The sequence below is a fragment of the Sorex fumeus genome, unplaced genomic scaffold (genome assembly GCF_029834395.1).
Source record: "Sorex fumeus unplaced genomic scaffold, SorFum_2.1 ptg000037l, whole genome shotgun sequence".
NCBI lineage: Eukaryota > Metazoa > Chordata > Mammalia > Eulipotyphla > Soricidae > Sorex > Sorex fumeus.
In genome coordinates, this window is record NW_026606094.1 from 49,462,241 (window position 1) to 49,475,778 (window position 13,538).

At 37.5% G+C, this 13,538-nt stretch overlaps 1 protein-coding gene across 1 annotated transcript in view; it reads right to left on the bottom strand.

Moving 5' to 3' along the window:
• COL28A1 (collagen type XXVIII alpha 1 chain) overlaps positions 1-13,538 on the bottom strand; it is a 197,267-nt gene that overhangs the window by 151,080 nt on the left and 32,649 nt on the right. The window contains exons 10-11 of the mRNA XM_056118311.1: positions 12,987-13,031; positions 11,905-11,958 (exon numbers count right to left, since the gene is read on the bottom strand). Coding sequence (XP_055974286.1) covers positions 11,905-11,958; positions 12,987-13,031 — 99 coding nt within the window. The remainder of the gene's footprint in view (positions 1-11,904; positions 11,959-12,986; positions 13,032-13,538) is intronic.

Here is a 13,538-nt window from a genome sequence, read left to right on the forward strand (position 1 = left end):
TCTAGCACTGGCTCTAAATAAACATCTTCGTTCCCTAATGAAGGTGCTTTCTAAGTGTGTTACAGATGTTAATCTCAAAAAAAACTCTAATAAGTATGCATTATTACTAAAAGTAAGGCAAGCGAAAAAAACAGTAACTTGCCCAAATCAAAGCTAATACATGTAGGAATGAGTTTGAACTCCAATCTAGTTCTAGAGTTAGTGTTGTAACCCCGTATATAACAACAGCTTCTTGGGAATACTCAGTTCTTAAAGCATTTCAAAAATCATTAGATTGCAGGCTAAATTTACTTTGTATAAAATGAATACCACAAAAATCATATAGTTAGTGTAATGATTATTGAAGATTAATCATATGAAGAATATCTAAAGTAAGAAGAAAACAGACTGTGGACTACATAATTATGGTTTTAGTGATATCTTAGGAGATTCAACTCCAAGGACAATGGAAGCAAAAGCAAAACTAAACAGCACTACACAAAATGAAAAATATCTGCACAGTGAAAGAAACTATTACTTTAAATATATATCTTAATGGGAAAAATATACATAACTTATAAAATAAAGGGCTAACATATAAACTATACAAATAATTTACAAAACTCAACAACTAAAAATGACAATTACCCCATCAGAAGATGGGTAGAAGAGCTTGAACAAAGTAGACTCAGATGACCAAGAGGCACATGAAACACTTGCCTACCATGTTTTTTGCTACAACATGAATAGACTGAGAAGAAGCATGCTAAGCAAAACAAGTTTCAAGAAGAAGTACAAATACAGGATGATCTGTCACTGTTACATGGTATAAAAGAAATAAAAGAAGGGAATATGTAATTTCCAATAAAAACAAACCTTTTAGGTGATAACAGAACTGAGATTACCAAGGTGTTGGAGAGGATCAATGAAGAAAGAGATTAAAACTTTTTTGTACTGACTGGAGATATACATGCATATATATATATATATATATATATATATATATGTACTTCGGTGGTAGATGTGGTCTTTACTGGCACACAGATATTTCAGGTTCAATCTCCAGCACCCCATATGGTCCACGGAGTCCTGCCAGAAGTGATCCCTGAGCACAGAGTCAGGAGTAAGCAAGCCCTGAGCACTGCAAGATACAAGATGTGGTCCAAAATACAAACAAACAAAAAACTCTACCTGGATCAGTGTTGTATGTGCTTCAGTGGTAAAGGTAATATAAATTGTAATTGTCGATACTGTGATTATACCATGTAATGCTCATACAAACTAGTTATTAACCACTGTTTGGCAATTACTGTATTTGGTGATTTCCCTCCCCCACCCGCCACCCTGAGCAGAGCTCCAGCAGCTGAAGACCTCCAGAACAAACCACAGCCATGCTGAGACCACTCTCCACATGTCCAGACAAGCCTCACACATGAAGGAACTGGTAGAGGAACTCAGGCATGTGGGTCCCGGGACTGAGATCTCCAAGCCTGCTCGGATTGGGACTGGGCCTTCTCCACCCAGATCCCCCATCTTCCAGTAGGTAGGCATCACATCCACCAGCTGCTGCCAGAGCCAGATTGTTCCCATCAACAGCCAAGACACAGAGACTATGAAACCCAGCGACTGCGTGACATCTTATTATCTCGTTTTTCCTTTGGCGAACCCAGCAGGCTACTGAAAGTATACTGCCCGCAAGGCAGAGTCTGGCAAACTTCCCATGTTTTACTCAATATGCCAAATACCAGTAACAATGATGGGTCACATTCTCCTAACCCTGAAAGAGCATTGAATATGGCTCTTTTAAAATCTCAGGGCTGGGAAGAAGGAGAAATTACTGGTACCTGCTCGAGGATCGACGAACAACAAGATGATCAAGATCGTGATCGTGTATTTGGTAAACACAATCTGTTTTGAATATCATATACTTGGCTATAGAAGAAAATCACTGTCCACATACTCAACTAATAATGCTTCCCAGGGAAGAAAACTCCATATTAGCAAAGAATCAGTGAAGAATGTACTGAAAATTTTAGTAGCTTTATAAAAGATTTTAGTAACTCAACTCATTTTCTTGAGTTCTGTAGCACTGTAGCACTGTCTTCCCGTTATTCAACGATTTGCTTAAGCAGGCAACAGTAACGTCTCCATTGTGCCTTGCGTAGCTTGTCAGGCTTTGCCGTGCAGGCTAGATACCCTCAGTAGCTTGCCGGGCTCTCCAAGAGGAGCAGAGGAATCGAACCTAGGTCAGCTGCATGCAAGGCAAATGCCCTACCCACTGTGTTATTATTGCTTCAGCCCTTCTTGAGTCCTAATAAAGCAAATTAATTTATTTTTGACCTATAAAAATGGAGGTTTATGTGATAAAATTTAATATAAAAACTATATTTCATCATATATTACTGAGCAAAAGACATGTGTGCCATTTTCTTTTTTTAAAAAATGGACTACAACACCCAAAAGGAGAGAGAGAACAAAAGGGAATGCCCTGCCACAGAGGCAGGGGGGTTGGGGGGATGGGAGGTGGGAGGGATACTGGGATCCGTGGTGGTGGGAAATGGGCACTGGTGGAGGGATGGGTATTTGATCATTGTAACCCAATTGATCAATTGAAACCCAAGCACGAAAATTTTTAAGTCTACAACTGTACCTCATGGTGTCTCACTAATAAAAATTAAAGAATATAAATAAATAAATAAATGGGCTAGTCAGTTGCCAGTCAGGGGAGCGTCTAATAATAATGCCTGTCTCATATGTTTACTGACTGTCTATGTTTCCTCTGCAGTAGTTTATCTCTTTACCTCATTTTTGTGGACTTATTGGTTTAACTGTTTTTTAATTTTGTGACTGCTTTATGTATCTTGAATATAGTTATCCCTTAATCTGATAGTGTACAAATATTTTCCCCCATTTAGTAAAGTATCTTTTTAGTTTGGCACAAATATTCATTGTCACTTAGTATTAGGGAAATACAAACCAAGAGGAAAATAAGATATAATCTCATATTAGTGAGAATGGAGTATACAAGAAAGACTTAAAATAATAGTTTTGTTAGGGATGTGGTAGAAAAGGAGCCTTCATTTACCAGTGGAGACAGTGTTGTCTGGTTTATCCTCTAGGGAAAACAGTATGGAGAATTCTCCAAAGAAGAAAAATAGACCTTATGATCAGCAATTGTACTTCTTAACATCAACCACCCAAACACAGATACATTAATTTGAAAAGATATATGCCTAAGTTTACTGTAGCACTTAAAGCCTGAGGATGGTGTAAATGAATATTAATATTTAAAGGGTATTGAAATATTGGAATAATGGAGATGTTTTGGATATAGTGATGACAGTTGCACAACACTGAATGTACTTAATTCACACTGAATTGTACAGTTACAGATGATTAAAATATATATATATTCTACCAGAATTGCTTCAAAACCTTACTTTTGGAATAAACTTAATTTTTGTGTTACATTGTTTTGATTATAACTGACTTATATTAATTAATGTCATAATGTCATTGATGTAATTATTTTTTAAAAGTCTGATATCCCTCTGAAGACATTGCAGTAACTGATTCTGTTCCACATTAGTGCCTAATTTGCATGTACATATGGGTTAGACTCAGCACCTTTGGGGGAAATATTGGCAGCATGCTCAAATCCTTGATCCATTGAAGTTTTTAACCTTGACAGTCTCTGCAAGCAGAGAATCATGCATGTGTGAGTATACATATACACATACTCCCCCGCCACACTCACACACACACACACACACACACACACAGGTTCAGACATGGTATACTCCATCTGCTGAGAACTATATGTGTCAGAGATTTGAAAACAAAAATCATCTGTCTTGATGCCATTGGCTGACATCCCACATGTTCTTTTGCAGACACCTCAGCTTGTCACTATCAGTTGTCTCATGTCAAGTGAGTTAATAAGCTCATTTTAAAGTACTGGAGGGCTGATGTGCATGTAGGTCAAAACCCTTTCCCAGCAACAGTCACCAGATCACTAATGATTCTTTCTCTTTAATTAGGCCCAGGTCAGAAATAGCATTTAGACTGACATCCCTGAAGGAAAGGCATTCACAGAGTTTGGCAGTTTGACTGTGATTCTTCATTAAGCAGATATTTATAATTAGAACCATAAGGGAAGTCTTACTTTTACATTACTATCCACTCAGCAATCACAAACTTATTCAAAATTATTAACCTTCCAGGAGAACTAGAAGGCACATTATTGTTTTTGTAGAATTGGAAAAGTTGACATGTTTGAGTACTCTGACCTTAATTGCTTCATAGGAAGCTAAAAATACAGACATTATGTTAAAACAGTTGTGAACTTAAAAAGGCTTTCAGTTTGATTAATGATGCTACAATTGAAATTGTTGATGTCTATTAATACTTCCCTAGATTTTCCCCTCCACTAACTTATAATGAATTATAACATATTACAAGCTGTGACTTTATAGTGGCTGAATGTTTTATCACGTGAGGAAAATGGTAGCGTTGTTTGGGCCACATCCCAAACTTTCTAAAGGTCTACTCCTGGCTTGGAGTTTGGCAGTCACTAAAGGCAGTGCTTGGGGGACTATATGGTGCCAGAGATCAAACTAGGCCTCCCACATGCAAAAGCAGGCACATAGTCCTTGGATCTACTTCCTGGCCAGTTAGTTTTTGAGTAAGGTAATTGGAATAAGACTATATAGCAAGCTTAAAAATTTAAACTTTAGCATAGCTGTTCACATTTATTATGTTGAAATACTTCTAAACCACAGCTGAAATATTAGTACTGGTTAGTGAGTTGATCTACCAACAGTAAGCTAAATTTGAGTCAAATCAAGTAGGTTTCCTCCTCTAGCAAAAGTATAGTGTTCCTGTCAAACCTTCTATAATCCAAACAGGCATAAAGGAAAGAAGAAATAACAATCGGTTTATATGGGGAAAAATTCTAGCGTTTAAGACCTAAAATAGCTCAACAAGTCATGCCTACAACCAGAAAGCAGGGATGATGTGACAGATGCAAAACCTGTCTAAGGAAGTTCTAGGGAAGGAGAATGGTCGGGTAGTCCTCTTCCTGCTCAGGGTGCATGCTACCTCTATAATGGCAGCTGCAAAACAGAGTCTAAATGTATGTTTGCTTTTTGGCTTTTTGAAATAAAAGTAAAAGTCTTTGGGGTTTTTTTCAGTTTTTGAATCCTGGTACTAATGAAGTACTTCATAGGAAGTGAGGTAACATAACTTGATATTTGGATAATGACACGAATGTATTTTTAATATGATTTAGCCTTCAAGAATGATTTCTTGTTCTAATAAAATTGACATTATAGAAAACATGAGAAAATTTCCTCAAAAGAAATTGCACATATCAAACTGTAAAAAAAATGTTTCAAATCCATATTCTGCCCTTAGAATAATGTGGAAATAAAATAGCATATTGTATTACTTAATGCAGAAGAAGATTTTAAAGAGTTATGTCAATATAACATTGTCAGGTTTCTGGAGAGACAGTAAGGCTTGCCTTGCACATAACTGACCCAAGTTCAATCCCTGACATCACATATTTTCTCCTGAAACCCACTAGGAATGACCTCTAATACCTTCAGATGTGGCCCAAACTGTACCTTCTCTCTGATTTCTTCCACAATGTGTTATTTCTACCCAATATTTCTATTAAAATTGGCTCCTCAAATATTTCCAATACCAGGAGTTTGACTAATTAAATGAAGCCAGAAGCTCCTATTTACCTGTCTTCAGCACATTTGATACTCTTACATTTAAAAGCTTTCATTCATTTATTGATTTAATAAATATTTGTGGCTCATCTTACATGTGCATAAATTTATAGATTTTTCTTTCTTTCAGATTTGAGACTAGTACTCCTAACACCTATTGTCATTAAAACTCCTTTCAGAATTTTTTAAAACCTTGATGAAATTCTAAATATCTGTCATTTCACCTGCTACTGGCTCATTTCCAAAAGAATGCTAGAATTGTATAGCACTGTCACTGTAGCACTGTCCTCCCATTGTTCATCGATTTACTCGAGCAGGCACCAGTAATATATTCATTGTGAGACTTGTTACTGTTTTTGGTATATCCAATATGCCACGGGGAGCTTACCAGACTCTGTTGTGCTGAGGGAATTGTATAAAGTTAAAATAAATGGAAGCTAAAAGGAAATTTAGAGAATCTCCTGCCCCTGTGTCAGGCTGCCTTCACTGGGGCCCCTTCGGAGAGGGGTGGGTTGAGTTTCCCTCCCTGCCCCAAGCAGCGCTCCTGCAGCCGAAAATCTCCAGAACCCAACCACAGTCATGCTCAAGGCCACTCTCCATTTGCTCAGACAAGCCTCACGCATGAAGGAACTGGCAGAGAAACCCAGGTATGTGAGACCCATGGCTGCAATTTCCAAGCCTGCTTGAATTGGGACTGGGCCTCCTCCACCCAGATCCCCATTTTCCGGTAGCTTGGCAGCCACACCCAAAAACCGCCCCCCAGAATCATGTAATCTCATCAATGTCCAAGATTCAGAGACTAGAAAATAAAGTTCCTGGAGAAGAGTGAGGCAGTTTCTCCCTCTCAGAGAGCTCAGCAAACTACCGAGAGTATCCCATTCACATGGTAGAGCCTGGCAAGCTACCCATGGCGTACTCGATAAGCCAACAACGGTAACACAATGGGTCTCACTCCCGTGACCCTGAAAGAGCCCCCAATACGCCATTGGGCTACACTATCGTGCGACAGGGACAAATGAAGACATTACTGGCACCCACTCGAGCAAATCAATGAACAACAGGACAACAAGTGACAAAAGGAAATTTAATTGCATACCTGCTAACTATCATACAAATCTGTATATTCAGTTCTTTGTAGCTATGTCAAAAGGTTTCAGCCAAGCTTCTTTTCAAAACTGATCACTTTTTTTTAGTATTTTGAAGAAAATAGATGTTGAATAGGGATGTTTAATCTCAGGACAAGCATATGTAGTTCTTATTCACTTACTCTCTCATAAGTGAAAAAAAAGTTACTTGAATAATCCCTCTGTACTTGGGAGCTTCATATAACAGGATAGAAGCTTGACACATTTGGATAAAGAAAAATATGTTGTCCAAGAATGGTGGTATAGTTATGTAAAACTTTGTTGTGATCTACTGTTCATTTGCCTGCAATTACTCTTCCTGAATCATAGTTTCAGTTTATTCATTAATATTAAGTTTATTTTTCCTTTATTTTAAGTTTTGGGACCACACCTAGCAATGCTCACTCCCAGTCCTGCTTTCAGAGAATCACTCCTGGTAGGGATCTGAGGACCATATGGGGTGCCAAAAATCAAACCCGGTCAGTCTCATGCAAGGCAGGCAGCCTACCCGCTATACTACCACTCTGACCACTCATTTTTTGCTAAAGGGATGGATGAATGGATGTTTATTTGGATATTATTTACCCAACCTATACATTTTTATATTAAACTGGACCAGGCTGATAGATACTATTTCTCTGTGGGTTTCTTTAAATATCTTAGAAACTAAATTAAATGCAAAATAAGGTCAGGTCTCATTTTAAGACAAAAGTTTTGTTGTTGTTTTTTGCTATATTTTTTCAGTTTTACTTTTTTAACATTTGAATTTAGAACAAAAATGAAACACTATGTATAATCAGGGGGGTATGTAGAAAAAATAAACATCTTAAGTAGAACAACAAAAGAGTTTAGAAGGGAAGCAATTTTATCCATTAAGAAAATTAATTTACATACACTATAATGTAGTATTTTTAGATTCTTTGATAATTGTTATGAGATGCTTTCCTTGCCTTAGGGAAATATATCAGTGTAGGATAACATTGGTTTGCCCTTCCTCCCTGGCTGCTGGGAACTTGGATTTGTTGACTGACCCCAACCTGTCAATTACCTTTGTCCCTGATCAGACTCTGACTTGTAAATATTGTCTTTCTCTTCTCCTTACATCCTTTGCATGGTTAGTTATTTCAGAGCAATTACTTTTTGTATGACACAGGAAGACAGGTAAAAAGATAATCCTATGGCTTGGGAGCTGATTCACTCCAGATAATATACATCCTGGACATCTGCTGTATTGACTCTCGCCTCAGTTGCCCTTAAAACTTCCTAGATCCCCCAAAGCAGGGTCCCGACGAAGGACAGGATGAACCCAGGGCAAACACTGAGCTATGAGCTACCCTGGCATCGAAATGGGCCTGGCCAAAGTGCCCTAATGCTTAACTATAAGTTAAGGGCTTGGTCATGGAAAAATTGATGATCCAAAAAACAATAACTAGATTTCGACCCTGCTGGGATTAGGAATGATTGATCTGGCCTGAGCACTGTAGTCTTAGTCTGTATTAAGATGTCCCCAGGAGAGTCACCCTACAAGCCTAAAAGTGTCTATTACTGTGTCCATACAGAATGGTAAATATTAGGAAGGAAAATTAAAGATGCCAATTAAGTTGCATGTCTAAGGAGAGGAGAAACACACCTTAAGGACTGTTTTGCCTTATGGGCTACAGGTGGTCAGGAAGTCTGCAAAAACATTTTTGATCAAACTTCCCGTGAGGAGGCGTGGTTGGGGAGGTATGGTGAGAGGATAAAACAAAAGAGCCCTGCGGGGAGAAAGGATTGATTTGTTGAATGGATTGATTGATTGAAGGAAAAGGAGAAGAGAGAGGGAGAGACAGCAGACAGAAATACAGCGGGAAGGAAGAATTGTGCGGTTAGAGACACACACACAGAGAGAGAGAGAGAGAGAGAGAGAGAGAGAGAGAGAGAGAGAGAGAGAGCGGTGGAGAGAGCTGGGAGAGAAGAGAGATTGAATAAATGGCAACTAATCAGCAACCAGCTTGACCCTCGTTCCTTCGGCTGTCCAGGGTGGAGAAGCGGTTCAAAAGTACCAAACTCCAGCAGCAAGAGAGAGGGGGCAAACAGCCTTTCACGTGTAATCCCTGAGCGCGTGAGGGGTTTACACAGCCCTGCAGTTGGGGAATTTCACAGCCCTCCAGGGGAGAGCCGGGGATTTTTTTAACACATCAGGATTTTTTTTTTTTTCTGTTTGAGCTGACACCCAGTGGTACTCCGAGGCTACTCTTGGTTTTGTGCTTAGGAGTCCTTTCTAGAGGTACTCTGAGAACCAAGTGCAGATGGTCAAACCAGTCATTCCACACGCTTCAGAGACCCACTGGACTATCTTTCTGACCCCAACAGAGTTATTTTATAGATATTTGGCCCTAGCTCTGCAGTTCCAGAGCTAAGACACTTCAAAGTATCAAAGCCGTTTCTTGTTCTTACCACAATAAACAGTCCTTTCTCCTAGAAGTACAAAGTGGGTTTAGGAAAGAACAGACTTGCATGAGATTTGAAAAGAAAGTATCTTTCATAAATAACCTTGGAAAAACCTAATAGAATGGAAAGTTTTGCCTAATGAAGTCTTGACACACACTCTGTTTATTTGTTCAAAACTAATTATTGGAGTTTGTTCTCTGTGATTTGAAAGCCCGCCAGTCTTGATCCATCTTCTCTAGTTTCTAAGAGCCCGATTCCATGGTCAGAGGTGATTGCTACATGAATTCCCATGGAAGTCAGCTTAGCGCTCCTGAGTGCTCCTTGATTACTCAGAAGAAGTATAGGTCTCTCTTCTGAATTACTTTCAGTTTAGTCGAGGGGATATAGCTTCTTGGGCACTTCTGTGATTATGATTCTACTTGATTCAGAGAATGACACATGCTCTGCTTATGAATGCCACTGCACAGCTCTCACAAATGGGAGTGGCTGAGAAGGTTTCAGAACCAAAGTTTCATTCTGAGCCACATCTCTGTTTTGTTTCTAAGGCAACAAGAGCCTTCAGGGCTGAATAGCAGTTACTTTACATATGGAAGATATTAATGGTAGAAATGACTTGTGATACAGGGACAGAATTGTTTTTCCTTGCTTAATGCATGCTAGCTAATTTTTTTCCCTTTTCTTCTTTGGCACTCTTTCTGCAAACCCTTTCATGATGAAAATCTAAGTACTAGAAAAATAGAGTAAGACTGGAGTTCATGAGGAATAGTTCATAAAGTCAAAAATAGAGCAGGCCCCATCTAGAAACTCTCAGAGAATTTTTGCAAACATTATATCTATTTTAAGGTGTAAAAAGACAGTATTTTAAAACTCATCATTTGAATTACTTGTTTCTAATTCCCATGCAATTTCTATTTTTTCTCAATCTTCAGATGAACATTATAATCAAGGGAAAATATGCCTCTTCATAGATTCCAGTCAGAAGGGAAGACAGATGCAATTTCAAGATCACCACAAAAAAAAATGTATTTATCTCTCTCTATCTACAAAACTTAGCAATTTTCATAAAGGAATAAAAACACTGTGGTTAAGAGAAAACTGGTTACAGGGCCAAAGGGATAAAATAGTGGGTAATGCACTTGCACTGCATGCCGCCAACACTGGTTCTTTTACTGGATCCAACCAAGTATGGTCCCCTGAACACCACCAGGAGTGATTCCTGAGTACAAAGCCAGAATAAGTCCTGAGCACTGACAGGTGTGGGAAAACTCCTCTCCCACAAAAAGAGAACAAATTGGCGGGATTTGAATCTTTGTTCTACTCAGTCCGACTAGTCAGAGTTGTGAGGACTTGAACCCTAGTTTTAAACTCCCTTTCACAAACATGCCAAACATGCAAAAAACTTTTTTTGTCTGAATTATCCCATTTTTAAAATCCTCGATGTATTTTTTTAAATTTTACTTTACATATCATGGTCTAATAGTATTGTAACATCTATGGTTTTGCTATACAAGGTACTTCAACTTCACCACCAATGTGACAAATACTCTCCATCCAGTATCACTATTGGTGGGAATATTGTCTGGTTTGGCCTTTATGGAAAATGGTATAGAGACTGTTCAACAAATTAAGAATAAAAAATTATTGTTTTAGGTACGTTAAGTTCTTTTTTAAAATCCTAGAAGTAACTGTAGACTGTCAAAATATTTTTTTCTTGCTGTAGGATTTTATCTACAGTCAAAGCAATTTCATGGAAACTTCTACTCAGTATTCAAAGGGACCATTTCTTTTCCCCAGAGAGAATTAATCATAGGCAAGGACTGGAAAAGACAGTTTACCCAGATGAAGTTCAAGCACACTCCTGCAGAGAAGCCAATTCTATTTTAATTTGCCAATTAAAAGTGGCCTGGGAAATCACACACTGTCATTATCTCATTAAAAATACTCTACTTGTCATTCCCTTTCCTCTCCCAGGAGAAAGAACATTCTCCTACCTCAACTGCTCCCCACAACTTATATTTAACAGCAACCTTAAAAGATTGGCTTATCTCTGGTCCACTGGGGATAGCCCCTTCTGATGTTATCTGTGCTGCAAATTCCACACATTAACAGACACAAACTCCACGCCATTTATTGGATATTTACCAAATCCATGAAATTTATTTATCACTGAAAAGAGTTTAGTAGAAGCTATGAAGCTTGTTTTCAGCAATTAATGTTGTTCATTGAAAGATGGAGCCCTAAGAGAGGACATATTAAAGATTTCTCTTGTACTGTCTTTTGGTCCTATTTGGCTTTTAAACATGTTACATGAGAAAGAAATTCAACTGTGTCACATCACTATACCAATTTCTAGTTGAGTCATGAAATGGCTATAGGAAAGAAGTAAGGAGAAAACAATACAAAGATTCTTGATTATGGCTTATAATTAATAATTTCCAGTTGGATAATATTTTAATAAACAACAGAACTATCACTCATATCCTGTGTACATTTTCACCTGGACATACCTGCATATTTTGTATTTTTAAATATATGTCCTCAAAGAGTACATTGACTTTTGTCTCATTAAAAATACATTTTACTATATTTCACTCAGGGAAGTCTTAGTCTCTTTAACCAAAGAATATGATTACCTTACTGCCTTGAAATCCCTTCGGTCCTGGTTCCCCTGGAGGTCCACTAATGCCCTGCTCCAAGATGAAAACCAACAATTAGCTGTGTAAACACAAGGTCAACAAGGAATGAAATTAATACATTAAGTCCCCCTCTACTCCTGGAGTTAGAAGTCAAACTAGATAAAAATTATGTTGGAATTTCATGCAGTTAAAAAGTGGAATTAAATAAAAAATTTCTTGTTAATAAGTTTCTAAAATAGTCTAAAAACTGAGAATAAGCACTTGTTAATGAGATATTTGCTATTTAAACCTTTGTTTTCAAACATTCCTAATGAGGACCCTTTTATTGAATGTTTTTGCCTATGAAATATCTTCTAAAAAACTCAGGCAAATATATCTAAAAATTGGAGCTTCTAATGGCCCCATGATAACCAGACTAACTGTCCTGCCCTGACAAAATTCTAGCCAAAACAAAGGCATTTATGGTTTACTAGATGCTGTCTAATAAATCTTGGTGAAAGTATAATTTTCAATTGAGTTATTCAAATACTAAAGTTAACTGTTTACATATACTTTCCTCTATTCCATTATTAGAAAAGCCCCCAAGTAGAAAAAAAATGATCCAAATTGTTTTCTGAAATCTACAGGATATATCTAACTTAAATTATTTAAAATATTTCATATTACTGAGCACTATTTATAGAAAAAGATGGAACAGTGAAAATTTTATGAACTGAATAAGATACATAGACTTTTTAAAAGATACATAGATCTTTCAAGTATGTGCCTGTAGTAATATAAAAATTGTATACACTTTTAACTAATTATATCTGTTTTCTTACAATCTAAATTTTAATTTTTATCTCTCAGCTACTCATTAAGTAGATTCTCATTCTGGTACCTGTGTTTAAGATGCCTGAACTAGTTATATAGACTTTGAAGAAGTGTTTTCCAAATTTTTAAATCCTTTGGGAATCTTTAAAATATTGATTCCTGGCTTCAATCTCCAGATACCCTGACTGAGTTCATAGATGTTGCAAATGGGCAAAGACTTTTTAAAGCTCCCAATAGGATTTAGGTTCAGGTTATGCCCTTTTTACCTGGAGTCCTCTGGGTCCTTTTAATCCATATGGCCCTGGGGATCCCTGTGAAATAAAATAAACAGTTAAATTGCTCTAAAAACCCTATTTTAAAAAAACAATGATTTTAATGAAAAACAGAATGTGTTCTCATTTTCTTAGGTCATCCAAACGTCATAGTCAGCAAATTCACCATTTACAAATGATCCGAACAACAAGCAAACCAACATCAAAATTGCCTCTAGTGAACAAAACCTAACACATATTAGATATCCTTTGCTTATATATTGATATTTTGATTAGAGAAAAAATGTGTTTCTTTTTGTTGTTGTTTTTCATTTGGGGGCCACACCCAGATGTATTATGGGTTTACTCCTGGCTCTGCCTTCAGTCCTGCAGGGTCAGGGGTCACTATGAAGTGCTAGTGGTCATATTATCTCTCTGGACCAGAAAAGGATTAATTTCCTAAGATTCCTTTAAAAAACATTAAACCTGGTGGCCGGAGAGATACTACAGAGGTGAAGATAATTGCCTTGTATGTGACTCACCTGGATTGGATCCTTGCCACCCCAT